The following is a 26,211-nucleotide window of genomic DNA, read 5'->3' on the forward strand; positions in this document are numbered from 1 at the left end:
CTCGAATGGACTATATGGACCAAGTATGTGAAGTCTTTTGAGGTGTCGGGAAGAGTTATTACATGACTTTTTAAATAGGCCTTTCATTTCATGCTTATGTTGAATGGTTGGAAGTAGAGTTTTATAGAACCTCGTATTATAGACCTATAGACCGAGTAGTGACACAACCAAGTAGGCTAAGCCTAGTTATGGTATAGCTCTCAGGGTAGACAGCAAAAGCAGATTCAGTTGGAGGAAGTGATTGCCTGATGACATGCATGGTGGTTGTGGCAACAGTGGATAGTCGATAGTCAAGATCCAATGCGTTTATAAATGATTGGCCATATCGATCAAGCCTGCAAAGGATCTTATTAACACGTTCATCCCTATTTGGTTGTCGCATCAACCAAATCAGTTGCGCGCATTGTTGTCGTTGAGGCTCTATACACTAACATGTGTGCATATGTGGCTACCAATATTCTAACGAAGGCGGTGTTTTGGCCGTACGGTGACGTTTTAAGGCAGGTCCTGGTCAAACCTACCAATGAGACGAGTCGGCTCTATTCTGCTGGGACTGATCGCAATGAACGGGTGTCCGAGCTATACAAGGCAAAGGAGCATCCACAGTAAGACGCGGCTATTAAGGGGATGAGGCATCGATACGCGGGAGCTGTCCATCAGCACCAAATCCCCGACGAAGAGCGAGGCAGCGTGCAGAGCCAAGACCCAAACCCAGTCGCTCCAGTTTTCAGTCTGCCGCCCCCTCCTCCGTCTTTCAGAGAGCGTTCGACTACCACCTCGCACTACCTGAACCACCACCAACTGCCTTGTCTGAGCAAGCCCTCTCGAAGAGGTATCCATGCCTGTCAGCCGCAGCACGGCGACCCACCGCCTCTGACAAGCTACGACATCGCCCAGCGACCTTCACACCGGGTCTGTGAACCCGCCGGGCAGCCAGCGCACCTTCAGCAGAACCTTTGGGCCGCAGCCGGCTCCCAGCCGCAGTCGGAGCAGCCTGTTTTTCAGAGTTGCCACTGCAATTTTTCCGAGAAGGCGAGCCTTTCTCACCAGCGCCAGCCCCTCGCTCACCCGCCGCAGCCCTCCCCATCTTTGCCGCCGTCGTCCTCTCTGCTGTTTTTGCAGGAATCTAATCACGGGGATAATTTGCAAAGCAGTGACAATTATCAACAGGCGAGCAACGTGGAACGCTGCCGGGGAGGAGGAGGAGGAGGAGGAGGAGGGCACCTAGACCAGAAGCAGTTGTTGCAGCAACAGCAGCAGCAGCACAGTAGACTCCAACACAGGGACCCCTCCCCTGAAGCAACCCGAGCAAACTCGCAGAAGGGGCGCACTATAAATGTATGTGAGTCAATCGAGGCTAATCGGCGAGCATTCGAGTCCCAGACTCAGGACCTGCAACAGCTACAGCAACTCCCACAATTGCGAGCTCAACAACAGCTACTGGTGGGGAGCAGCTTCCCTGTCTACTACTGCGCCAACGGTTCAGGAGAGCTCTGTCGGAATAACCAGGCACCACTGCTGCAACAGCATCAGCAAGACGCACTGGGGCGTCCGCAGCACTGTGACCAAGACCGCAATAAGCCAGGGAGGACAAACCAAGCCAACCAGCCACAGCACCCCAACCAGCCGCATCACCATTGCCGCGACTCTCGTGTAAACTCACCAACGCAGCCGTACGGAGGGAACTCGTCTGCGACTGGCAGTAGCAGCAAGAGCAGCCCTAACTACGGCTCCAGCTATCACCTGTGGCCCGAGAGCCCGCATAAGGGAGAAGAGAGGATACTCATCGATCATCATCAGGTACATTTCACATTTGCTGATGCACCATTGATACAAATAATTAGTTTCTGATAAACCTGTAACCTGTAAATTGGCTATATAACGTTAACATTCCATGGCCACGCCTGTCACATGATTATTTGATATAGGCCTAACAGCGTTTTATGTGGGTTATTTGGATCGATGGATAGGTATGTGTTAGTGCATATTGTTTCACAGGTAACATTCGTAAGGGTCTACATGTAACTGCAACTGCTTCTTCAAAAAACACTAATGTAACCTATGACACACCCCCCGCACGCACACACGCACGAACGCGCTCTCTCTTTCTCACACTCACCCCCTCTTTCCTAGAATCTTTCTCACACACGCACGCACGGACACACACACACACACACACCTGTTCCATGTTGCAATAACAGCGAGTCTTTTTTTGCGCGTTGAAAAATGTAAATCTGTTCACTCGCAGCCAGAGATAACTGTCTGTTAAATCTTCACAGTAGGCTACTCTCTCCTGTTACACGTTTTGGAATAGTGCCACAGTTATGACAAAACATTTAGCTTTGAAGCACCTTACCGTAGTCCAGTTTTTCATTGGATCCTTTGTACTGCAACGTACAAGCTAATGAACGGGTTGGATGCAAATACTGTGCAAAAGCCAAACCATGACATAATGGACATGTAGCCTAACAGTAAATAATAAATAAATGCTCAAATATGTTTGCATCCGAGATTGTGGTATTGTAAGTGATATCATTTTTTAATGTAATCTCTGCCAATAAATCCTTTAAAAAAATGTACCTCTTGAATTTATATTGCTGTTACATTAAACTATATGCATTTCCATATTGTGCATGCACCCTGGCTCATCATAAAATAACCATAACAAAACCGAATATAACAATTCTTGAATTGCCTACATTATACATATGCATTAAATGCTTGTCTAGTCCATCAGAGTGAACAACTACTACACATTTTCTGATACACTCGTAGCTTTCTGGTTCTACTTTATTGACTTGCCCTTAACGAGTCTGGTTCCCCTGTTTGAAATCCCTTAAACAAAACCATTGTGACAGGCGAGACTGATACAGTGTATACAATCACAGTATCCTGCAACACACACCCCCCCGAAACTCACTAGCTGCTCCATATTGATGGCACTGTGATATTGTGTCCAGCTTCAATAACATTTGTGCTTTGAAAGGTAACTTGCTGATCCCATTGTGAGTCTCTTGTAAGTACTCTTGAATCCGTGCCACTTACTGATACAGAGGTGTCCCCCCCTAGACAAGTGAGTGGCTTTGGCTGCAGACTTGCTCCTGTTGCCAGCCTACATACCTCTAAAAGGGATGATGGGGTCGCGGGTGTCATCGGCAGGATGGATGGAGAGACGAAGGGGAAAGCTATTACACTATTACAGTAAAGCCTTTGTACCGCTGGTGCCAAACTGAAGCGGTACACGGTCATAATCACCCTATGTGAGCTATAGGAGGTCAATAGGGTATACGTTACCGTGCCACTGCCACCAACCTGATGCCATATGACATAATGCTGCTGTGTTTGCACCTTCGTTGGCTTTTGCTTTTTTTGGCTCGGGTGTTTTTAGAGAGCGTTTTTTTTTTTTAAAGGAATGTGTTCTTTTCCAAAATCGCATAGGCTCGTCAAGACTAGTTGTTTTCTAAGAGTAGTCTTTTCACGGCTACTGCTATTAGGGCAGCATTTATTCAGGCTATACGACTAGACTTCGGTAATTGCGATTGTGTGACCCATGAGCCTGCAATGTCGAACAGATCCCCTGCTTTGCTATGATTAGCGATGCTGTTCAAGGCTCCATCCGTTGCCAGCGGAAACAACATTTGTTGATCTGACTCTCTCAATCAGTTCTCACCAGGCCTGTTCTACAAGGCACTTTGTTTTAGCTCGATTGGGCGTGCAATGTTGTGCATGTTTCCACTGGCTACCTTCCCATCCTCAGGCCCAGGGCAGCCAACACCTTGTAAGTAAACACACACCAATGAAGAAATGTTACCCTCATTCATTAACGGGGGTGGAACCCAGCCATATCCTGTATGCTGGGAGTGAATGGCCCGATCTCTGATAACACATTCACATTGAATTGGGGGGGTCTGCATTTAAGTGCTGCTACTCCACGCTTGGTAACTGAAATAGATTTATATTTCTATGTTTGTTGCTATGGTGAGGAGAACCTGACATTGTATAGCTGGGCCTCTCTAAAGGCATTGCCTACGTACAGAGAATGAAGGGAAGAAATGCACTCCAAGGTTTTACATACATTGTACACGCACGCACACACACACACACACACACACTGGACAGCTGCTACGGTTCTTCTAATAGGTGATGGTTTCCTATCCTCTCCACGTGCACAGTTCACATTACTTTCTTGTGTTTCACCTGAGTGATTTCTCACAAGGAGATGTGTATGGAATCGTGTGCAATCCAGTTAGATACAAAGAGTGGGGGGTTTCCTCAGTAGCCCAGAGCAACGCTGCCGTAGACCACCATCGCTCTATATGCCAGATGTTTTTGCTCCGGTCACCCAAGTGCAATTTGACGCCCGTACTTGACCTCTGCTGCGCTCTCGTTTTAATGCATGTTGTTGTAACATGCCATAATTGTCGGGGTTTATCACTCTGCCCGCATACCGCTTTGCTCGATAAATGACCCAGGTTCCTTTATATGGTCATTTTTTGTGCGATCGTAGCCAAGTTCTGTCAGCCATATAATGTATCACAGCCATGCATGTGGTTGGTGGCTAATTATGTTATTGATCTTGCCTGGGTTATGGCATGATCAGAGGACAGGAACCCGTAGAGTATGAATAATGCCACTGTAATTTGATATTGATCATTCATCATGATATCGAGTCTGGAAAGACTTGTAATATGCTCCAATTGTAATCAGTGCGATGTGTTTCATCACATCTGCTAGAATATCATGTTCGGTGTTTCTGGCGCCATCGTGGAACCGTACCAGTTGGCAGGTGTTACTGAAAAAGTACTGGAACACCATTATAGTTCATATTACAGCAAACGGAAATTCACTGTGAGAATGAATGAGATCGCCTTTACAGCAGAGATAGTATGCTGTACGTCTTACACGAAATCAACTCATGGTTCCCCGACTGCACCACAATGTGCACGTCTGAAGGCATCTCTCACCACTGTGATTTACCGTTTAAACCAGTTAGTGCATGTGTACTGTAGCTTTTCCCCCCATTGTGCGGCTACCCAGACACTCACTGTGTTTCACCCATTTGGTTTGAAGTCTTAACTAAGGTCCTGGTGCCCTAAGGTTTGGTTTTGACTGGAGATACTGCTCCACTTAATTCTCTCCCGCATCAAACATATCACTGTTTCTGTAAACCTCACGAAAAACCCTTGGGCAGATGAATAAATATTCTGTGTAAAACAGAAGCCGCCATTTTTTTACAAAGAACATGCACATGAATGTGTTAACTTTTCCATAGAGATGTGTGCCAGTAGGAGGGTGTCCAGTCTGTGTCGCATATTTGAACACTTTCACACTGAAATATGTATTATCCGGTTCTGCCATAGCCCTAAGGACTTAGTTATTACAGAGAATGGATGTGTGGCATTTATTTGAATTTATAGAATGCAAATGATAATTATTCATCATAAAAACAATATTTATCTACATGTATTTGTGTAGCAGTCATAGAACAAACGTACAATACATGCCATTGTAATGAGTACCAGTAGGGGAATTGTTGTTTGCGTAGTGTTTAAATTGTTGTCCTTATTTGCACATCCTTTGAATGGGACTCAGTTGATCAACATTCTCAGTCGAATGAAGCATTGCAGTACAGTATGTTCTCTCTCACTGCAATAGTGTCCAACAGTATCTGTTTAGGAGAGCTCTCACTGGATATTGTGTGTGTGTGTGTGTGTGTGTGTGTGTGTGTGTGTGTGTGTGTGTGTGTGTGTGTGCGTGTGCGTGTGTTTGCATGATAGAGAAAGACAAATACTGAGAGAGAGTGTGTACTTGTGAGTGAGTGGGAGGGAGAGTGTTAGTATACCATTGTCATCTCCATGCCACAATCTTCCCTTAAAGGCGTAAAGGGCATATAAACTCTGTTGAAACACCAGTTTTCTCCACAATGATATTGTGATGCGTTTCATTTGTCTTTGGGGAGATTCTCCCCTCCGAGTCCTAACAACAACCTCCGTATGCATCTCGGTTCACGTTTTCACAAAAAGGAGGGATTTTCGACACGATTTCTCATGATGGTGGTAATAGCTATGTGGTTTGATGTGTTGTTTTTAGTGTGAACACACACACACGCACACACACACGCACACACACACACATTCATAGCTATGTAGTTTGATCTGTTGTTGTGAACACACACGACGGTGATGCTCATCGCTATGTGGTTGCTATGTGGTTTGATGTATTATTATTGTGAACAGTGTGGCTAAAGACCTTTCCATCTCTAATATCTTGTTGTATTGTGCGACACTAAGTATAGTATAGATGAGAAGAATACGGAACCCCCCTCACTGTGTTTCTATAGCGAAAGTCCCCTTTGTGGTTTCACCCTGTGGCTCTGTGGTACATACAGCTGCACAGCCCTTCATTAGGGTCGTCTGATTGTTAACCCCTTAATGGACTCTGTCCCGGCTCCTTTGGTCACCTCACCAGCTTCTTTTTTTCTCAACCCTTTCATGGCCAGTTCCGGGGAGAGTCCATTTTCTAACCGCCTACGTCCCCTTTTGCTCTCTCTCTCTCTCTCTCTCTCTCTCTCTCTCTCTCTCTCTCTCTCTCTCTCTCTCTCTCTCTCTCTCTCTCTCTCTCTCTCTCTCTCTCTCTCTCTCCCTCTCTCTCTCCCTCTCTCTCTCTTTCTCTCTCTCTCTCTCTCTCCCTCTCTGCAGCCATCTATTTTCTCTTCTCAAGTAAAAAACCTTTTTAAATAGAATCAATTTACACTAAAGGACCCCGAGGGCATTAAAAACCTCAGCACTTAATTTTACAAAAATAATCAAATAAAAAAAAAAATACACATCATAGAAGCAAACTGTATCTGGGGGCTGTGACCACAATTCCCAGGACTTTTATCTTGTCGGACTTAATAGCCGGGCATGGGAAGAATCCTGTTGAGCATATAGGGATAGCCGCATGTATTATACGTGGGCCTCCCAACCACACAGCAACCTCAAAACAACAGCGGGTTGAGCGAAGCGAGTAGTACAGTATGTTAGTGAACTGACTGTAAGTGTCTGGGAGGGGGGTTGGGGGGCAGGTGAATACAAATGTGCCGCTATTCCAAATGGCTTCTCTTTCATTTAGCAGAAAAAGAGGGTTATAAAGCAGATAAGAAAATTCAATTAGTTTCTACTGGGTGCTGCCGGAGTCAGAGCCGTGTTACGTGACATATGGTAAGGGCTTTCTCTTAGAATAGGCCTTGGAGGACAGATATCGTGTTTCAACTTGCGTGTTTCTGTAATTTTCCTTCTGGACTCTGAGGCATTGCGGCCGCTGTCTGAATAGGGTCCAGATGCACCATGGAGGTGATTGCAGTTGCAGATGGAAAAAGGTTTGCAGCTGTCTTTTTCCCAAGAAAATTGAACATAGAATGTGAAAAAAAGTCAAACAAATGTTATGTGAAGGAATAAGGCATTAAAGGGATACTTTGGGATTTTAGCACTGAGGCCCTTCATCTACTTCCCCCGGGTCAGATGAACTGTGTCCAGTATGAAGGAAGTAAGATTTAAAATCGTGAACTAATGCTAACTAGCATTAGCGCAATGCACTATTGCTAGTTAGGAACCTTCTTAAAACTGGATGCAGAGACATACAAATGGTATCCACGAGTTCATCGGACTGGGGAAGCATTTGCCAAAATCCTGAAGTATCCCTTTAAGGTAAAGCCTGCCACAAAACAGGTGTGAAACGCTAAGTACGACCTGGGTCTTATCTCCATGTTAATGTATTGCTCTTTGAAACGGAGAGTTTCCATGATGCTTTTCTCTCTTCTCAGAACCATGGAGAGCTCTCTCTCTCTCTCTCTCTCTCTCTCTCTCTCTCTCTCTCTCTCTCTCTCTCTCTCTCTCTCTCTCTCTCTCTCTCGACTGAAACTCTGTTGTCTTGTCCTCCTCACATCATCAATCTAAGACTGGATGGATCCACAGCGTTCTCGAGTCAATCTTTACTGAGTTTGTTATGGTATTGATCCATCCTATGCTATAGGTTGTGCTGCACTCTCCCCTTGCTATTGATGTCTCTGCCTTGGGAGAGAAAGAAACGGCCTTTGTCAGGAATTTAGTGGAGGCTCGTTTCAAAATGACTTACATCCTTCAAAATGAACCCTGAAGTTGGATTGTTATGCATTGCCATTGCGTTCCGAGACAGTAAATTCGGCGCCGTGAGACAAAGTTGTGCGATTGCACCAATGAAGGATATTGCCTGTTGTAATAATCTCAGAGTATAATTTATGACTGTTTGTCCCTATGATGTCAAAGAGTCACGAGGGCTGCGTAATAGGATGATGTAGTTTACTGTGTTGGCAAATGCTTGCATGTGTGGAAGCAGAGGGGCCTTTACTGGTATGAAGTACGTGTTTGTGTGTGTGTGTGTGTGTGTGTGTGTACATGTGTGTGCGAGTGTGTGTGCTTATGTGCATGTGTGTGCCTGAATGTGTTTATTCTAAAGTGTGTGCACCGCCAAAGCAGAGGGACACACAGGGAGAGACTGTCAGCATGCACGTGGCTGTCTATGTGTGTATATCGACAAGCTCTCACGGTCTCATGTCAGAATTAGACGTTCGTTCATGTTTCTGAAATGTCAAATTGCACAGTTGTTCTAAACGTCAAAGTGTTTAAGGTTAAGTTTAGGCATTAACTCAGAATTTTAAGGTTAGGGTTAAGTTCAGGCATAGACTCTGAATTCTTAAGGTTAGGCATTAACTCCGAATGGTTAAGGTAAGGGTTAAGGTTTGGGATAGGCTTAATACCTATAAAAAACAACGTTCTATCGCTGGATTCGAACATGCATCTGGCCCTTTGGAACCAGAGGCAGATGCTTATACTTATGCCCGTCTGCCATTCCTGTCCACAACATCCTATTAAAACCAAAGCCTACTTGAAGGTAACAGCGCTCACTATTGACCCTAGTAGCCGGTTTCCACCTCATTTCCCGATGTCCGTTGAATACTGACTTGTATCACAGGTTACCTGCCTGTGTATAGGTTGGATATTCCACCTAATCTAGATTTTATCTACATCAATCAAGCAATTACGCAGTAATTGGAGTCTATGGAGGGGAATGGGCAAATAGCACAGATTAGCAAAAGCAAAGAGGAACGTGCTAGAGAGGATAAGCAGAGCATTAAAATGCTGGCCCCAATCCATTTACATATTCAACAGCAAGGCTAAATTACACTAGGATTGGGGTCACACATCAATTTTTAGTTTAGTGAGAAAAGTCATGATTTGTTTTTGTCACATTCTGTCACATTCCAATTCCAAATTCTGAGAGGACCTAGAGAAATTCTGCCAGCCAGTACAGAGCTGTGAAGCATTACACTGTACAACTTTTCCCTGTACATTTACAGCATTATACTGGCAGCTGAGTTGCCAGCTAAATACTGTACTTTGATTTACAGCAGGGATGCTGTAATATGTTTTACAATACGAAAAACCGTGCTGTATTATACAATGTCCGTAAATGAGCCTACAGCCACACAGCTGTATTATATAATTAACGTGCAATAATTAAAACAAAATGAAAACAATTAAGTAACTATAAAATTGTTGTTGCATAAGTATTCCCCCCTTTGCATAGACAAGCCTAAATTAGTTCACGAATACAATTTGTCTTAACAAATTACATAATAAGTTAATACGGGTTGACATGATCTTTGAATGACTAACCCTTCCTCTGTCCCCCATTCATAAAACATCTGTAAGTTCCCTCAGTTTACTATTGAATTTCAAGTGCAGATTCAACTACAAAGACCAGTGAGATTTTCCAAAGCCTTCCAAAGAAGGGCAGTGTTTGGTAGATCACCCTCCCGGTTGGCGCACTGGTCTAAGGCACTGCATCGCAGTGCTAGCTGCGCCACCAGAGTCTCTGGGTTCGCGCCCAGGCTCTGTCGCAGCCGGCCGCAACCGGGAGGTCTGTGGGGCGACGCACAATTGGCATAGCGTCGTCCGGGTTAGGGAGGGTTTGACCGGTAGGGATATCCTTGTCTCAGTATGTAAAAATGTAATAAAATGTATGCACTCTACTGTAAGTCGCTCTGGATAAGAGCGTCTGCTAAATGACTAAAATGTAAATGTAGATGGGTATTAGTAACAAATCAGACATTGACTATCTCTTTAAGCATGGTCAAGTTAATAACTATGGTGTGAACGATGTATTGAATTGAGCTGCACAACAGGAAGGAAACTGCTCAGGGATGTGAGGCCATTGGTGATTTTAAAACAGCTACAGTGTTCAATGGCTGTGATGGGAGTAAACTCAGGATGGATCAACAACGTAGTGAAACCACAATAATGACAGAGTGAAAAGAAGAATGTAAATATACAAAATAAAAATGTGCCTTAAGCCACACCCCTACAAATATCACCAGGTGATGGGATTGCACCCCTCTCCAGCATGGCCACATGGTGAGTAGTCTGTCTGCAAATTTTTTTTTGAAAATGAATGAGCACGTTGGTAAATCTTCATGTATTTTTAAGAGGTGTTACTACCGAACAGCTAATATATCAGTAAATATGCAAAGTACGGTTTAGGCACTAAAATATATGTTTGCTGGGATGTACATATGTCCAAATGAAAGATAGCCAGCTATATGTTCAACATCTTGGCATAGTTCTGTTATAATCTCCACCCGGCACAGCCAGAAGAGGACTGGCCACCCCTCATAGCCTGGTTCCTCTCTAGGTTTCTTCCTAGGTTTTGGCCTTTCTAGGGAGTTTTTCCTAGCCACCGTGCTTCTACACCTGCATTCTAGCTGTTTGGGGTTTTAGGCTGGGTCTCTGTACAGCACTTCGAGATATTAGCTGATGTACGAAGGGCTATATAAAATAAACTTGATTGATTGATTGATTGATATGTTAACTTCTTTAAAGTCCAAAATAATTGACCCAACCGAAACGTTCACCCCATAGAGATACATAGAGGTCTCATCTTTGTATCTGTGCCATTGTGGCGACTGTGACAGCACGGGCAGCGCCTTTGAGGCTATCTCCATTTTAAAGTTGCATGCACCATGCTCTACCAACTGAGCTGAAGAGGACCACCATGTGGGTAGTGGACAAGTGCACGCACAAATGTAGAGTGTTGAGATGCATAGCCAGCAGGGGGGCTCCAACCCGCCAAGAGGCCAAACATTGACATCTATTTTGACAATACCTAGACATCTGTACTGTGCTGTAATGTACTGTGCTGTAATGTTCTGTACTGTGCTGTAATGTACTGTACTGTGCTGTAATGTACTGTACTGTACTCTACTGTAGTGGTTCACAACCTTTATTGAACCATTTGATAGGCAAAACAATTCTGCAGCACACCTACAATTAATTTATTTAGTTGTAATGACCTCCATCTCATCTGATCCATACTGCAAATCATCTATTTTCATAAATACATAAATACATTAAATAGGCTCTATTTGAACTATTTTCATTTTTACTCATGACTAATTTCCCGCAACCTGCGCCAGCTCCTGTAAAATAGTTATTGAGTTTGGAACGGTTTGATCAGTTTTATGCGTCGTAAAGGTGCAACCACGGAAACAAAGCCATGCTCCATTTGTTTCTATGGCAGAGGCTGTGGTACAGCTAAGTCTAATCAATGCTAATGGTTCTCACAGTCGAAGTAAAATGATATACATTACATGCTTGTGATGCGCGCCCCTCAAATGATACACATTTAACAACAGCCTAAGCACACAGGACTTGAAACAACGATACAGATCTAGCCTAACCATGTGCCATTCAATTTATTATCTGAATGGCACTGGTGCACTCCACAGGTCACTGTTGAAAAGCGGGTATAAAAATTTGTTTTAACTATTTATTTAATTTGGTAAGCATTCCTAAAAGGAATCTGTGATCGAAGGTGAATCAAAATTATTTTTTATTCACTAATGTGTATGGTTCAGTCTTTATTGCTGCTTTTTTCACTATGTTTTGGTTGTGACAAATTGGGTGGGGAATTCAGATAAATATTTAAATATCAAAACATGCGCCAAATACAACAGGTGACCTTACAGTGAAATGCTTACTTTACAAGCCCTTAACCAACAATGCAGTTTTAAGCAAAATGGGGGGGGGGGGGGGGGCACACACGGAGTGTGGCAAAGCCGGGTAGGAGACCTGAGCCAACTCCCCGTGCTTACTGTGGAGTGAGAGGGCGTCGTACTGGTCAGACACCGTGTTATGCGGTGGAGCGCACGGTGTCCCCAGTACGCGTGCTTAGCCCAGTGCGGGCTATTCCACCTCGCCGCACTGGGTTGGGCTATGGGGACCATTCAACCTGGTAAGGTTGGGCAGGCTCGGTGCTCAAGAGCGCGTGTCCTCCTTCACGGTCCGGTTTTTCCGGTGCCACCTCCACGTACCAGTCCTCCGGTGGCAGCCCCCCGCACCAGGCTGTCTCTCCGTCTTCTCTCTCCAGTTACTCCCACCTGTCCAGCGCTATCTGAACTGTCTGCCTGCCCGGCGCTGTCTGAACTGCCTGCCTGCCCAGCGCTGTCTGAACTGCCTGCCTGCCCAGCGCTGTCTGAACTGCCTGCCTGCCCAGCGCTGTCTGAGCTGCCTGCCTGCCCAGCGCTGTCCGTCTGTCCCGAGCCGTCAGAGCTGCCCGTCTGTGTTGAGCAGCCAGAACCGTCCGCCCGACAGGAGCAGCCAGTGCCGTCCGCCGGACAGGAGCAGCCAGTGCCGTCCGCCCGGACAGGAGCAGCCAGTGCCGTCCGCCGGACAGGAGCAGCCAGTGCCGCCAGCCAGCCAGGATCCGCCAGAGCCGGCCAGCCAGGATCCGCCAGAGCCGTCCAGCCAGGACCAGCCAGAGCCGTCCAGCCAGGACCAGCCAGAGCCTGCCAGCCAGGATCCGCCAGAGCCGGCCAGCCAGGATCCGCCAGAGCCGGCCAGCCAGGACCAGCCAGAGCCGTCCAGCCAGGACCAGCCAGAGCCGTCCAGCCAGGACCAGCCTGAGCCGTCCAGCCAGGACCAGCCAGAGCCGTCCAGCCAGGATCCGCCAGAGCCGGCCAGCCAGGATCCGCCAGAGCCAGCCAGCCAGGATCCGCCCCTCAGTCCGGTGCTGCCCCTCAGTCCGGTGCTGCCCCTCAGTCCGGTGCTGCCCCTCAGTCCGGTGCTGCCCCTCAGTCCGGTGCTGCCCTTTGGTATAGTGGGATTGACATGGAGGGTGGTTGTTAGGAGGAAGCCACGGGGGCGAGTAAGGAGGTGGACAAAGACATTGTTAAGGTGGGGTCCACGTCCCGCGCCAGAGCTGCCACCGCGGACAGACGCCCACCCAGACCCTCCCCTAGAGTTTTAGGGGGTGCGCCCGGAGTTCGCACCTTGAGGGGGGGGGGGTTATGTCACGTTCCTGACCTGTTTTCTCTTGTTTTGTATTTATTTAGTATGGTCAGGGCGTGAGTTGGGTGGGTTGTCTATGTGTTGTTTTCTATGTTGGGGTATTGTGCGTTCAGCCTGGTATGATTCTCAATCAGAGGCAGCTGTCAATCGTTGTCCCTGATTGAGAATCATACTTAGGCAGCCGGGGTTCACGTGTGTGTTTGTGGGTGTTTGTATCTCGTGTCAGTGTTCGTGCCACACGGGACTGTTTTCAGTTTGGTTACGTTTGTTGTTTTGTATCTTGAAGTGTTCTGTTTTACTTTCATTAAATAATGAACACTTTCCACTCTGCGTCTTGGTCCGATCCCTACACCTTCTCTTCAGATGAAGAGGAGGAAATCTGCCGTTACACATATGGAATCATGTAGTAACCAAAAAAGTCAAAAAGTTATATTTGAGATTCTTCAAAGTAGCCACCCTTTGCCTTGATGACAGCTTTGCACACTCAGTGCATTCTCTAAACCAGCTTCATCTGGAATGCTTTTCCAACAGTCTTGAAGGAGTTCCCACATATGCAAAGCACTTGTTGGCTGCTTTTCCTTCACTCTGCAGTCCAACTCATCCTAAACCATCTCAATATGGTTGAGGTCGGGTGATTCTGGAGGCCAGGTCATCTGATGCAGCACTACATCACCCTTCTTCTTGGTCAAATAGCCCTTACACAGCCTGGAAGTGTGTTGGGTCATTCTCCTGTTGAAAAACAAATGATAGTTCCACTAAGCACAAACCAGATGGGATGGTGTATTGCTAAAGAATGCTGTGGTAGCCATGCTGGTTAAGTGTGCCTTGAATTCTAAATAAATCACAGACAGTGTCACCAGCAAAGCACCCCCACACCATCACACCTCCTCTTCCATGCTTCACGGTGGGAACCACACATGCGGAGATCATCCATTCACCTAAACTGATTTTCACAAAGACATGGTGGTTGGAACCAAAAATCTCAAATTTGGACTCATCAGACCAAAGGACAAATTTCTACCGGTCTAATGTCCATTGCACGTGTTTCTTGGCCCAAGCATATCTCTTCTTATTATTGGTGTCCTTTAGTAGTGGTTTCTTTTCAGCAATTCGACCATGAAGTCTCCTCTGAACAGTTGATGTTGAGGTGTGTCTGTTACTTAAACTCTGTGAAGTATTTATTTGGGCTGCAATTTCTGAGGCTGGTAACTAATGAACTTAACTCTGGGTTTTCTTTTCCAGTGGCGGTCCTCATGAGAGCCAGTTTCGTCATAGCGCTTGATGGTTTTAGTGACTGCACTTGAAGAAACGTTCAAAGTTCTTGAAATGTTCCGCATTGACTAACCATGTCTTAAAGTAATGATGGACTGTCGTTTCTCTTTGCTTATTTGAGCTGTTCTTGCCATAATATGGACTTGGTCTTTTACCAAATAGGGCTATCTTCTGTATACCATCCCCTACCTTGTCACAACACAACTGATTGGCTCAAACGCATTAAGAAGGAAAGAAATTCCACAAATTTACTTTTAACAAGGCACACCTGTTAATTGAAATGCATTCCATGTGACTACCTCATGAAGCTGGTTGAGAGAATGCCAAGAGTGTGCAAAGCTGTCATCAAGGCAAAGGGTGGCTACTTTGAAGATTCTCAAATATAACATATATTTTGATTTGTTTAACCCTTTTTTGGTTACTACATGATTCCATATGTATTATTTCATAGTTTTGATGTCTTCAGTATTATTCTACAATGTAGAAAATAGTCAAAATTAAGAAAAACCTATGATGAGTAGGTGTGTCCAAACGTTTGACTGGTACTGTATGTATATATATAAATGTAACCTCTTGCAAGACATGCCTCAAAATATGTTAATGAAACAACAATACCATGCACCCACTAGTGGTCAAATGTTTTTGGTGCTCCAAAAATACAGTAGGGTACTGTATTCTGTGGGGTGGATTTACAGTGCCATTTGAAATACAATACTACCATTTTCTCTGTAGTAATGGTGCAAACATAACAGTCCATTTATTCACTGTGGCACCCAGAGGGATGCAGTATAGCGAAAGCCTAATCATTACAACAATTATTATCTGGGTGATATTTTTCATCTTAATGAATTTTTTTAACAGTCTGAGCTTCATGCACCTCACCTGAAATTGAAAATGTGAATCTATTGTAGGCCTAAGCTATTAATGTAATATTCGTTTTTACTGTAATAACAATAATAATAGGTATTTTTCAGTATTTTACCCATCATGCAGTGCAATCTACAGCATTAATTCTATAAAACATATTCCAGGTTTTTTACTGTGCATCTTAAAGTGTTTTACTGTTGAAATTACAGAAAATTCTTATAGTGTACAGATGAAGAATCCTGCAATGCAGGGCATTTTAAACTTGTAGTTTATTTGAGGTTTACAAAGGCTTCTGAAGTTTGTAATTTCCACTTAGACATTTTTTACTTGATTTTCCCCCATGAAAAATATATCAACCCCTACAAAAAATGTCCATTAATTATAATCCACATAATAATTATCATTTCCTGTTTCTGCAGGATTATTTTCCTGATGTAGCTAACTGGCTCAATGAGACCTTGTTCTCAACTAGCTTATCTGGTTAAATAAAGTAGAAAAAAATTAAAAATAAAAAAAATAAAAAAATCTGTATGTACTAATACGCGGACAGTGCGCACTAGCAATATCTATGTTTACATTTACATTCTGCAATCGATTTACGCATTAATCACATTCAGGGAGTCAAGTCAACTATCAACTCCAGTAAATTCCAAAACCGAGCACAATTTCAATTCATGACTTGGTGAGATCTACGGACAATTTTTGAAACCAAGAACTGAATTCCAACTCACTCTACGAATTGTCTGGAATTGAACAAGTAAAAGATGCTACTAATGAGGTCCTATTTTTCTCCCAAGGGAGTCCTAAACCCTTTAGTTATATCACTCTGATCTCAGTATTATTCTCTGTGTCTACTGTGACACCTTGGTGCGTACTAATTAGTGCACTATTGTGATGCTGTTGAACGCCTAGTGCATTATTAGCTCTAACAATGGCCATTCAACACCGGCAAAATACCTGTCTTGTCGTCTCCGTGGGGAGTTTTGTCTTGTTTAAGCCATAATTCATTTTTCTTTTCATCTCCGAGGAGGAGATGGGGAGGAGAATGCTGCTTCAGGAAGCCTGTAATTGTGCCTGCTATCAAACTGCAGTCATTTTCACCACAGGCTTTTCTCAAAGGACGGCCCATACTGATTCCACTGAGGAAAACTCCTCTTGTACTGCCTTAGAAAGACTAAACATATATCAGTATACAGTGAGTTTATACGGTTTACTGTGTATACTGGATAGTATACAGCAAGGATTCTGTAAGTAATTGGTCACAGTGTTTACATTAAAGCGTTGTTGTTTTACTGTATCAAAGTACATTAAGATCTTTCCTTAGAACATTTTCTGACAAGGACGCAGACAGGCTTAGTCTGAATAGGTGGTGGTGCGTTATATCTTTACTAATTAGACGTGCTTAGATCCTGGCTGGTGCTCTTGGTCGGGTTGGACAGCCCAGCCCTGGTGCCTGCTGGCCTGTCACAGAAATATGACAGCGTCTGTGCAATGTGACAAACCGGCAACTATAGCCTACAGCGCTCTGTCTCAACAGGAGCAGGCTGGGGAGGTCCCCAGGGGTCTGTCCTGTCTTTCTGTCTTTTCCTCCCTCTCTCCCTCCTCCCTCGTGTCCCTCCGTTTTCTTTGTATGAGTCGGCCCTCCTTCACACATGCGCCTCATGTCCGAATACACATAGGCAGACACAAAGGCAGGCAGGCGTACAGGCTGGCAGGCAGGCGTACAGGCTGGCAGGCAGGCGTACAGGCTGGCAGGCAGGCATGCAGGCGTAGAGGCTGGCATTCAGGCAGGCAGGCGTGCAGGCTGGCAGGCAGGCATGCAGGCGTACAGGCTGGCAGGCAGGCAGGCACGCTCCACCAACATTTTTCAGTTGGGCTCTTCAGTTTTCCCTGGCTGCAAACCGTCTGTCTCTGTGTCAGTCTCAGGCCTGGTCTGATGCTTGGCCGAGGCTTTCACGCACACACGCACGCACGCACGCACACACAAACACACACAAACACACAAACACTCCTGCATACCGCAGGAGGTTGGTGGCACCTTAATAGGGGAGAACAGGCTCATGGTTATGGCTGGAGCGGAATCAGTGGAACGGTATCAAATACATTAGACACATGGTTTCCAGGTGTTAGATGCCATTCTGTTCGCACCGTTCTGTAAATTATTTTAAGCCGTCCTCCCCTCAGCAGCCTCCTGTGATGCACACACTCTTATGCACACGTACACCCCCCCCCCCCCCCCCCCCCCCCCCACACACACACACACATGGGTTGGCTGTACAGTGCACTATTTCAATTTCAAGGGATTGTGTGTGCATTCAAAACTGCGGTGCAGTTGCTCCATCAAGCCCAAAAGAAGGAGGGTATTCTATTAGATTGGAGCCGGCTGGAGAGGGAAGTGAAGGAGGGAGGGAGCTAGAGGAGGAGATAGGCAGAGAGTTGCAGTGCTTCATTTCAACTGTTCTGCACTGTGGCTTTTCAATTTGATTAAGAGGCTCCATTTCATACAGGCTGGATGCTGTGTGCCATTCAGAATGAAAATTGAAGCGTTCGCCGGGACAGACAACTACCCCATGTCTCCTTCTGAAGGAGGATCAGCGGACAAAGGAAACCACGGCTTGTTGTGCCTTTCACGTCCCAAATAGCACCCTATTCCCTATATACTGCACTACTTTTGACCAGGGCCCATAGGGCACTATATAGGGTAATGCACTATTTGGGACGCTCCCTTTTTGTCGGGGTGGGAAACAGGAGAGAGCACCCTTTGCATGGTAAAGAGCTGGGTGTGGTTTCTGGTCAAGAGTAGTCCACTATTTAGGCAATAGAGTGACATTTGGGACACACAATTCTTCAGCTGTGGAAAACGGGAGAGAGCACTCTCTGCATGGCAAAGAGTCGGGTGTTATGACATGCATCATACTTTTGATTTCTTCTATGGAAGTCAAATATAATTAACTGAAATGCATGGAAATTCACTGAAATAAAATGCATCACAATAGAGGAACAGTAGTTCAAATGTCAAAATGGAATAGATTATGTGTTGTGAGTTGGAGGATGGTACAGAATGAGCTCTTTTGGGATATCCATGTGAGATTTGCCTGTAGAAAAAGGTTATGTGTTACTGTACTTCCATCTTACCTTCTTGTATTTCTCTTGAGCTGTCTCCTATACGGTATGGACACCCCCATCTAGGCGTTAGTTAGTCAGTCAGCGGTCAGTGGTATATTTTCAGCCACCAAGAGAGCCTGCAGCATAATGGTCAGAAATGGTGACCGAAGCCAAGGGGAGAAGCGTATTCCTCCATTTCTCTCAATCTCCTTCCATCAATACTGTTCAGTATGTTATTGGAATAACCTGTCATGGCTCCTTTCTGTTTACCTCCTTGGTCTGATACGGCAGTCCTATCCATTTGCTTTGATCGATTGTCATTTAATCACTTAACAAAGCAAACTGTCATTGTGTTTTATTTTCAGCCTCAGAAGGGTCATTTTATTGGGGAAATGAATCATGACAAATCGGCGTCGCTAGGGAACTGTAATTGTCCCACCTTTTCTAGGTGAAAAGGGAGGTGCTAGTATATATAATGAAGTTTGAGGTCTTCCAATTCCCTTCAAGCAACCTTATGGTAGGAATGTGTCACTATCTGAGATACGTTTCAAAAAGGGGTATTAATGACGCAATGATAAAACTATTTAATACAGTAAAGGGGATTAGAACACCCTGTCGTCCTCTAATCCTTAACCTTTAGTCTGGTCTGTGTCAGGCGATAGTGTCACTGGGTTTGTCACGGTTGTGTGTAGAGACGGACCAAGGCGCAGCGTGCTCTGAGTTCCACATCTTTATTTTTTTGTGAAACTTACAAAACAAAAGGAAACAAACAACGAACCGTAACATAAGAGGTGCTACATGCACTAACTCAAAAACAAGATCCCACAAAACACAGTGGGGAAATGGCTGCCTAAATATGATCCCCAGTCAGAGACAACGATAAACAGCGGCCTCTGATTGGGAACCAAACCAGGCCAACATAGACATACAATAACCTAGATAACCCACCCTAGTCACACCCCGACCTAACCAACATAGAGAATAAAAGGCTCTCTATGGTCAGGGCATGACAGGGCTGGACTTAGTACATTTCCATTATGGGCAATCAGACTTTATTTCCAAACACATCTAGAGGCATTAGGGAGCTCACTCAAGCCAAATAAAAGGCAGTATTGTCAAACACCCCCGTTATTTTGGGGAAATGCACTGTTCCATGTGAAGTCAAGTTCTACAAGCCATTATGATAAACTGAGTGAACTGCCTGAAGAGCTGTGGAGATGCCACTGGAGTGCACGCCAGTGTAGTACTGTACAAGCTGGCATTGTGCACTACCGTGAAAAATGTTGGCTTACTTAGAAAAGCACATTTTTTGGTCCATTAAAATAACATTTATCAGAAATACAGTGTAGACATTGTTAATGTTGTAAATGACTATTGTAGCTGGAAATGTCAGATTTTCTTATGGAATATCTACATAGCCGTACAGAGGCCCATTATCGGCAACCATCACTCCTGTGCCATATCTCAGACTGGCCAATAAAAAGAAAAGATGGGCAAAAGAACACAGACACTGGACAGAGATATGGCTTTTTCTTTGCAACTCTGCCTAGAAGGCCAGCATCCCGGAGTTGCCTCTTCACTGTTGACGTTGAGACTGGTGTTTTGCAGGTACTATTTAATGAAGCTGCCAGTTGAGGACTTGTGAGGTGTCTGTTTCTCAAACTAGACAATCTAATGTACTTGTCCTCTTGCTCAGTTGCGCACCGGGGCCTCCCACTCTTCTTTCTATTCTGGTTAGAGCCAGTTTGCACTGTTCATTTCTAAGAATAAGAATAGACTGACGAGTTTCAGAAGAAAGTTATTTGTTTCTGGCCAGTTTGAGCCTGTAATCGAACCCACAAATGCTGATGCTCCAGATAATCAACTAGTCTAAAGAAGGACAGTTTTATTGCTTCTTTAATTAGCACGACAGTTTTCAGCTGTGCTAAAATAATTGCAAAAGGGTTTTCTAATAATCAATTAGCCTTTTAAAATTATAAACTTGGATTAGCTAACACAATGGGCCATTGGAACACAGGAGTGATGGTTCCTGATAATGGAACCAATTATCACTCTTGTGTTCCAATGGCCCGTTGTGTACGCCTATGTAGATATTCCATAAAAAATCTGCTGTTTCCAGCTACAGTAGTCATTTACAACATTAACAATGTCTACACTGTATTTCTGATCAATTTGATGTTATTTTAATGGACAAAAAATTGGCCTTTCTTTCAAAAACAAGGACATTTCTATGTGACCCCAAACTTTTGAACGGGAGTGTACGTATACTGTACATTTTTCTGCACTTCCTCTGCTTTCTCACCCCATTTAACTCTTGCTTCTCCTTGAACCAGTGATGCAATGCAATCACACTCTGGTTCAAAGATAGCACCGAAAGGTCTGAGCAGGAAGCCTCTTCAATTTAGATGCTGTTTTTGACAAACAGATGACGAAGACACGTCTTTGGCTGAAGAATGTCCTTGATTTCCCTTTGTCTGATTAAAGAAAAGCAACTCAGTCACTCAGTCTTTTGGACAACCCGTCTCTGCAGGAAAAAGTGTTTCTTTATCAGGAAACAAGGTCACGCAGCACATAAATCTTTCATACTGAAATTTGTGCCGCACAAATTAGGTCCACTATTAGTTAGTTATATGGCTTTATTTATGCAACCATCTTCATTCACTGTGTGTTTTTGCTCTGTTGATCTGGATGCATTATTTGTGAGGGACAGCTGATGTGTGCCATGTACAGCAGAACAATAACACAGATATTGTCATCCCTTAGCATTGATTTAGTGCAGAGCAGTGTTTCTAGTTTGTGCTTCTGACTCCGGCCCATGGGGTATTGCTCAAATTGAAGTTATAAAGAAAAGGTGGTTCTCAAAAGAGAACTATACTGTAGTTTCCCATTCTCTGACACCAGACCGATTGGTGAGATATCCCTCCACCCTCAGCCACTGATGCACCGTTGAGTTTGGTTTCTGTTTCTCTAACATCCTCTTGTCTTTTTTTCCGCCAGGCAACCACTGAGCAAAAGAAGCTGAGCCATGCTGGATCCAACCCCTCCCTCTCCGAGAGCAGTGGCCGACTCCCTCAGATAGCCATGAACACCTGCAAGCACAATGGCGGCGTAGTGAGACCACTGGGCAGCCTGGCGTCGTCGCGGCGCAACCTAGCAGAGCTCGACTCCGAAACACAGCCCCTCCAGACGCTGCACAGTTCTGGCCTGGAGGTGGTGGTTTCCAAGGGCAACGGTGAGGACCCCGGCAAGGCGTCCAACGAGAGCCTGGTCAGGGACGGGAACGGTGCTCCTGTGAAGAAGAACAAAGACATCGGCTATAGGCTTGGCCACCGGAGGGCGCTCTTTGAGAAGCGAAAGAGACTCAGTGACTACGCACTCATCTTCGGGATGTTTGGAATTGTCGTCATGGTGACGGAGACGGAACTGTCCTGGGGAGTTTACGGCAAGGTAATTAGTGTGGGTGGTCTTTTTGTTTGTTACCTACCTCCAATACTCTTGGGTCGTTCCACATATAGTGTACGTTTTGCATCCCTTAGATATTTTAAGTATACTGAACAAAAATATAAACGCAACATTACACAATTTCAACGATTTTACTGAGTTACAGTTCATATTAGATAATCAGTCAATTGAAATACACTGCTCAAAAAAATAAAGGGAACACTTAAACAACACAATGTAACTCCAAGTCAATCACACTTCTGTGAACTCAAACTGTCCACTTAGGAAGCAACACTGATTGACAATAAATTTCACATGCTGTTGTGCAAATGGAATAGACAAAAGGTGGAAATTATAGGCAATTAGCAAGACACCCCCCAAAACAGGAGTGATTCTGCAGGTGCTGACCACAGACCACTTCTCAGTTCCTATGCTTCCTGGCTGATGTTTTGGTCACTTTTGAATGCTGGCGATGCTCTCACTCTAGTGGTAGCATGAGACGGAGTCTACAACCCACACAAGTGGCTCAGGTAGTGCAGTTAATCCAGGATGGCACATCAATGCGAACTGTGGCAAAAAGGTTTGCTGTGTCTGTCAGCGTAGTGTCCAGAGCATGCAGGCGCTACCAGGAGACAGGCCAGTACATCAGGAGACGTGGAGGAGGCCGTAGGAGGGCAACAACCCAGCAGCAGGACCGCTACCTCCGCCTTAGTGCAAGGAGGTGCACTGCCAGAGCCCTGCAAAATGACCTCCAGCAGGCCACAAATGTGCATGTGTCAGCATATGGTCTCACAAGGGGTCTGAGGATCTCATCTCGGTACCTAATGGCAGTCAGGCTACCTCTGGCGAGCACATGGAGGGCTGTGCGGCCCCACAAAGAAATGCCACCCCACACCATGACTGACCCATCGCCAAACCGGTCATGCTGGAGGATGTTGCAGGCAGCAGAACGTTCTCCACGGCGTCTCCAGACTCTGTCACGTCTGTCACATGTGCTCATGTGCTCAGTGTGAACCTGCTTTCATCTGTGAAGAGCACAGGGCGCCAGTGGCGAATTTGCCAATCTTGGTGTTCTCTGGCAAATGCCAAACGTCCTGCACGGTGTTGGGCTGTAAGCACAACCCCCACCTGTGGACGTCGGGCCCTCATACCACCCTCATGGAGTCTGTTTCTGACCGTTTGAGCAGACACATGCACATTTGTGGCCTGCTGGAGGTCATTTTGCAGGGCGCTGGCAGTGCACCTCCTTGCACAAAGGCGGAGGTAGCGGTCCTGCTGCTGGGTTGTTGCCCTCCTACGGCCTCCTCCACGTCTCCTGATGTACTGGCCTGTCTCCTGGTAGCGCCTGCATGCTCTGGACACTACGCTGACAGACACAGCAAACCTTTTTGACACAATTCGCATTGATGTGCCATCCTGGATGAACTGCACTACCTGAGCCACTTGTGTGGGTTGTAGACTCCGTCTCATGCTACCACTAGAGTGAGAGCACCGCCAGCATTCAAAAGTGACCAAAACATCAGCCAGGAAGCATAGGAACTGAGAAGTGGTCTGTGGTCACCACCTGCAGAATCACTCCTGTTTTGGGGGGTGTCTTGCTAATTGCCTATAATTTCCACCTTTTGTCTATTCCATTTGCACAACAGCATGTGAAATTTATTGTCAATCAGTGTTGCTTCCTAAGTGGACAGTTTGATTTCACAGAAGTGTGATTGACTTGGAGTTACATTGTGTTGTTTAAGTGTTCCCTTTATTTTTTTGAGCAGTGTACATTCATTAGGCCCTACTCTATGGATTTCACATGACTGGGCAGGGGCAAAGCCAATCAGAATGAGTTTTTCCCCACAAAAGGGCTTTATTACAGACAGAAATACTCCTCCGTTTCATCAGCTGTCCAGATGGCTGGTCTCAGACGATCCCACAGATGATGCAGCTGTATGTGGAGGGCCTGGGCTGGCGTAGTTGCACGTGGTCTGCAGTTGTGAACATACAGTGCCTTCGGAAAGTATTCAGACCCCTTGACTTTTTCCACATTTTGTTACGTTGCAGACTTATTCTAAAATGGATTAAATTGTTTTCCCCCCTCATCCATCTACACACAATAAGGTATTTCTCTTCTGTTTTTTATATTTAATACATTTGCAAAAATATCAAAAAAACTGTTCCGCTTTTCCATTATGGGGTATTGTCTGTAGATTGCTGAGGAATTTATTTTATTAATGTAACACTTCCAGTGGTGGAATAAAAGAGTCAGGTGCAGAGAGCATGGATATCTTCAACAAGTGGATGTTTATTGCTTATAGAAATAAAATACAATACGGCGACGCCACACAAAACACTGGGCGCGTAAAGATACTGTCCAAGAAAAAATGTATCACAGAAATCCACTAATGAACACCACCAACACGAAACAGAAAAAACAAGCCCGCACAAAAGTCGGCGGGCCAACTGGGTTTAAATAACCCCTAACCTAAACACAAAACAGGTGAAACAAATTAGACCAACTCAAAAGAAAACAGAAAAAGGGATCGGTGGCAGCTAGTAGACCGGAGACGACGACCGCCGAGCGCCGCCCGAACGGGAAGAGGCACCATCCTCGGCGGGATTCGTAACAGTACCCCCCTCCCCACGCCTCGAGGACGACCCGGAGGGCGAGGAGCAGGGCGATCCGGATGGAGGCGGTGAAAGTCCCTCAAGAGGGACGGATCCAAAATGTCCCCCACCGGTACCCAGCATCTCTCCTCCGGACCGTACCTCTCCCAGTCCACGAGGTACTGCAGGCCCCTCACCCGGCGTCTTGAGTCCAGAATGGCTCGTATCCTATACGCCGGGGACCCCTCGATGTCGAGAGGGGGAGGAGGGACCTCCGGTACCTCACCTTCCTGCAGGGGACCAGCTACCACCGGCCTGAGGAGAGACACATGAAACGAGGGGTTAATACGATAGTAAGAGGGAAGTTGTAACCTATAACACACCTCGTTTATCCCCCTCAGGACTTTAAATGGCCCCACACACTGCGGCCCCAGCTTCCGGCAGGGCAGGCGGAGGGGCAGGTTTCGGGCCGAGAGCCAGACCCTGTCCCCTGGTGCGAACACAGGGGCCTCACTGCGGTGGCGGTCAGCGCTCCTCTTCTGCCGTTCACTGGCCTGCCTGAGAGAGTCCTGGACCGCTCGCCAGGTCTCTCTAGAGCGCTGTACCCACTCCTCCACCGCAGGAGCTTCGTCTGGCTCTGATGCCACGGAGCCAGGACCGGCTGGTACCCCAGTACACACTCGAAGGGCGACATGTTCGTTGATGAGTGGCGGAGTGAGTTCTGGGGCAACTCCGCCCACGGGACGTACCTCGCCCATTCTCCTGGCCGGTCCTGGCAATACGACCTCAGAAACCTACCCACCTCCTGGTTCACTCTTTCCACCTGCCCATTACTTTCAGGGTGATACCCAGAGGTAAGGCTGACCGAAACCCCCAGACGCTCCATAAACGACCTCCACACCCGGGACGTGAACTGGGGACCTCGATCAGATACGATATCCTCCGGCACCCCGTAATGCCGGAAGACGTGGGTAAATAGAGCCTCCGCAGTCTGTAGGGACGTAGGGAGACCAGGCAATGGGAGGAGACGACAGGACTTAGAGAACCGATCCACAACGACCAAAATGGTAGTGTTCCCCTGAGATGGAGGAAGATCCGTCAAAAAATCTACCGAGAGATGAGACCATGGCCGTTGTGGAACCGGAAGGGGTTGTAACTTCCCTCTCGGTAGGTGCCTAGGAGCCTTACTCTGAGCGCATACCGAGCAGGAGGAGACATAGAGTCTCACGTCCTTAGCCAAGGTGGGCCACCAGTATTTCCCTCTAAGACCACGCACTGTCCTCTCCACCCCCGGATGACCCGAAGCAGGTAGTGTGTGAGCCCACCGAATCAATCGATCACGGACACCAAGCGGTACGTACCTAAGGCCAGTCGGACACTGGGACGGCACAGGTTCTACCCTCAACGCCCGCTCGATGTCCGCGTCCACCTCCCATACCACCGGAGCCACCAGACAAGAGGCGGGAAGGATGGGAGTCGGATCGATGGGCCGGTCATCCGTGTCATAGAGACGAGACAGCGCGTCGGCCTTAGTGTTGAGGGAACCTGGTCGGTAAGAGATCGTAAATCT

At 46.0% G+C, this 26,211-nt stretch overlaps 1 protein-coding gene across 4 annotated transcripts in view; it reads left to right on the top strand.

The window, feature by feature from the left end:
* Positions 1-331: 331 nt before the first annotated feature.
* The window catches only part of LOC129814327 (small conductance calcium-activated potassium channel protein 2-like), a 65,298-nt gene continuing 39,418 nt past the window's right edge, over positions 332-26,211 (top strand). For 2 of the 4 annotated variants that reach the window (XM_055867393.1, XM_055867395.1), the window contains exons 1-2: positions 332-1,800; positions 21,606-22,064. In XM_055867393.1, coding sequence (XP_055723368.1) covers positions 628-1,800; positions 21,606-22,064 — 1,632 coding nt within the window. In that variant the 5' untranslated portion in view covers positions 332-627. The remainder of the gene's footprint in view (positions 1,801-21,605; positions 22,065-26,211) is intronic. The other 2 variants (XM_055867394.1, XM_055867396.1) reach the window with 1 other exon arrangement.

Source organism: Salvelinus fontinalis, chromosome 17, assembly GCF_029448725.1.
Source record: "Salvelinus fontinalis isolate EN_2023a chromosome 17, ASM2944872v1, whole genome shotgun sequence".
NCBI classification, from domain to species: domain Eukaryota; kingdom Metazoa; phylum Chordata; class Actinopteri; order Salmoniformes; family Salmonidae; genus Salvelinus; species Salvelinus fontinalis.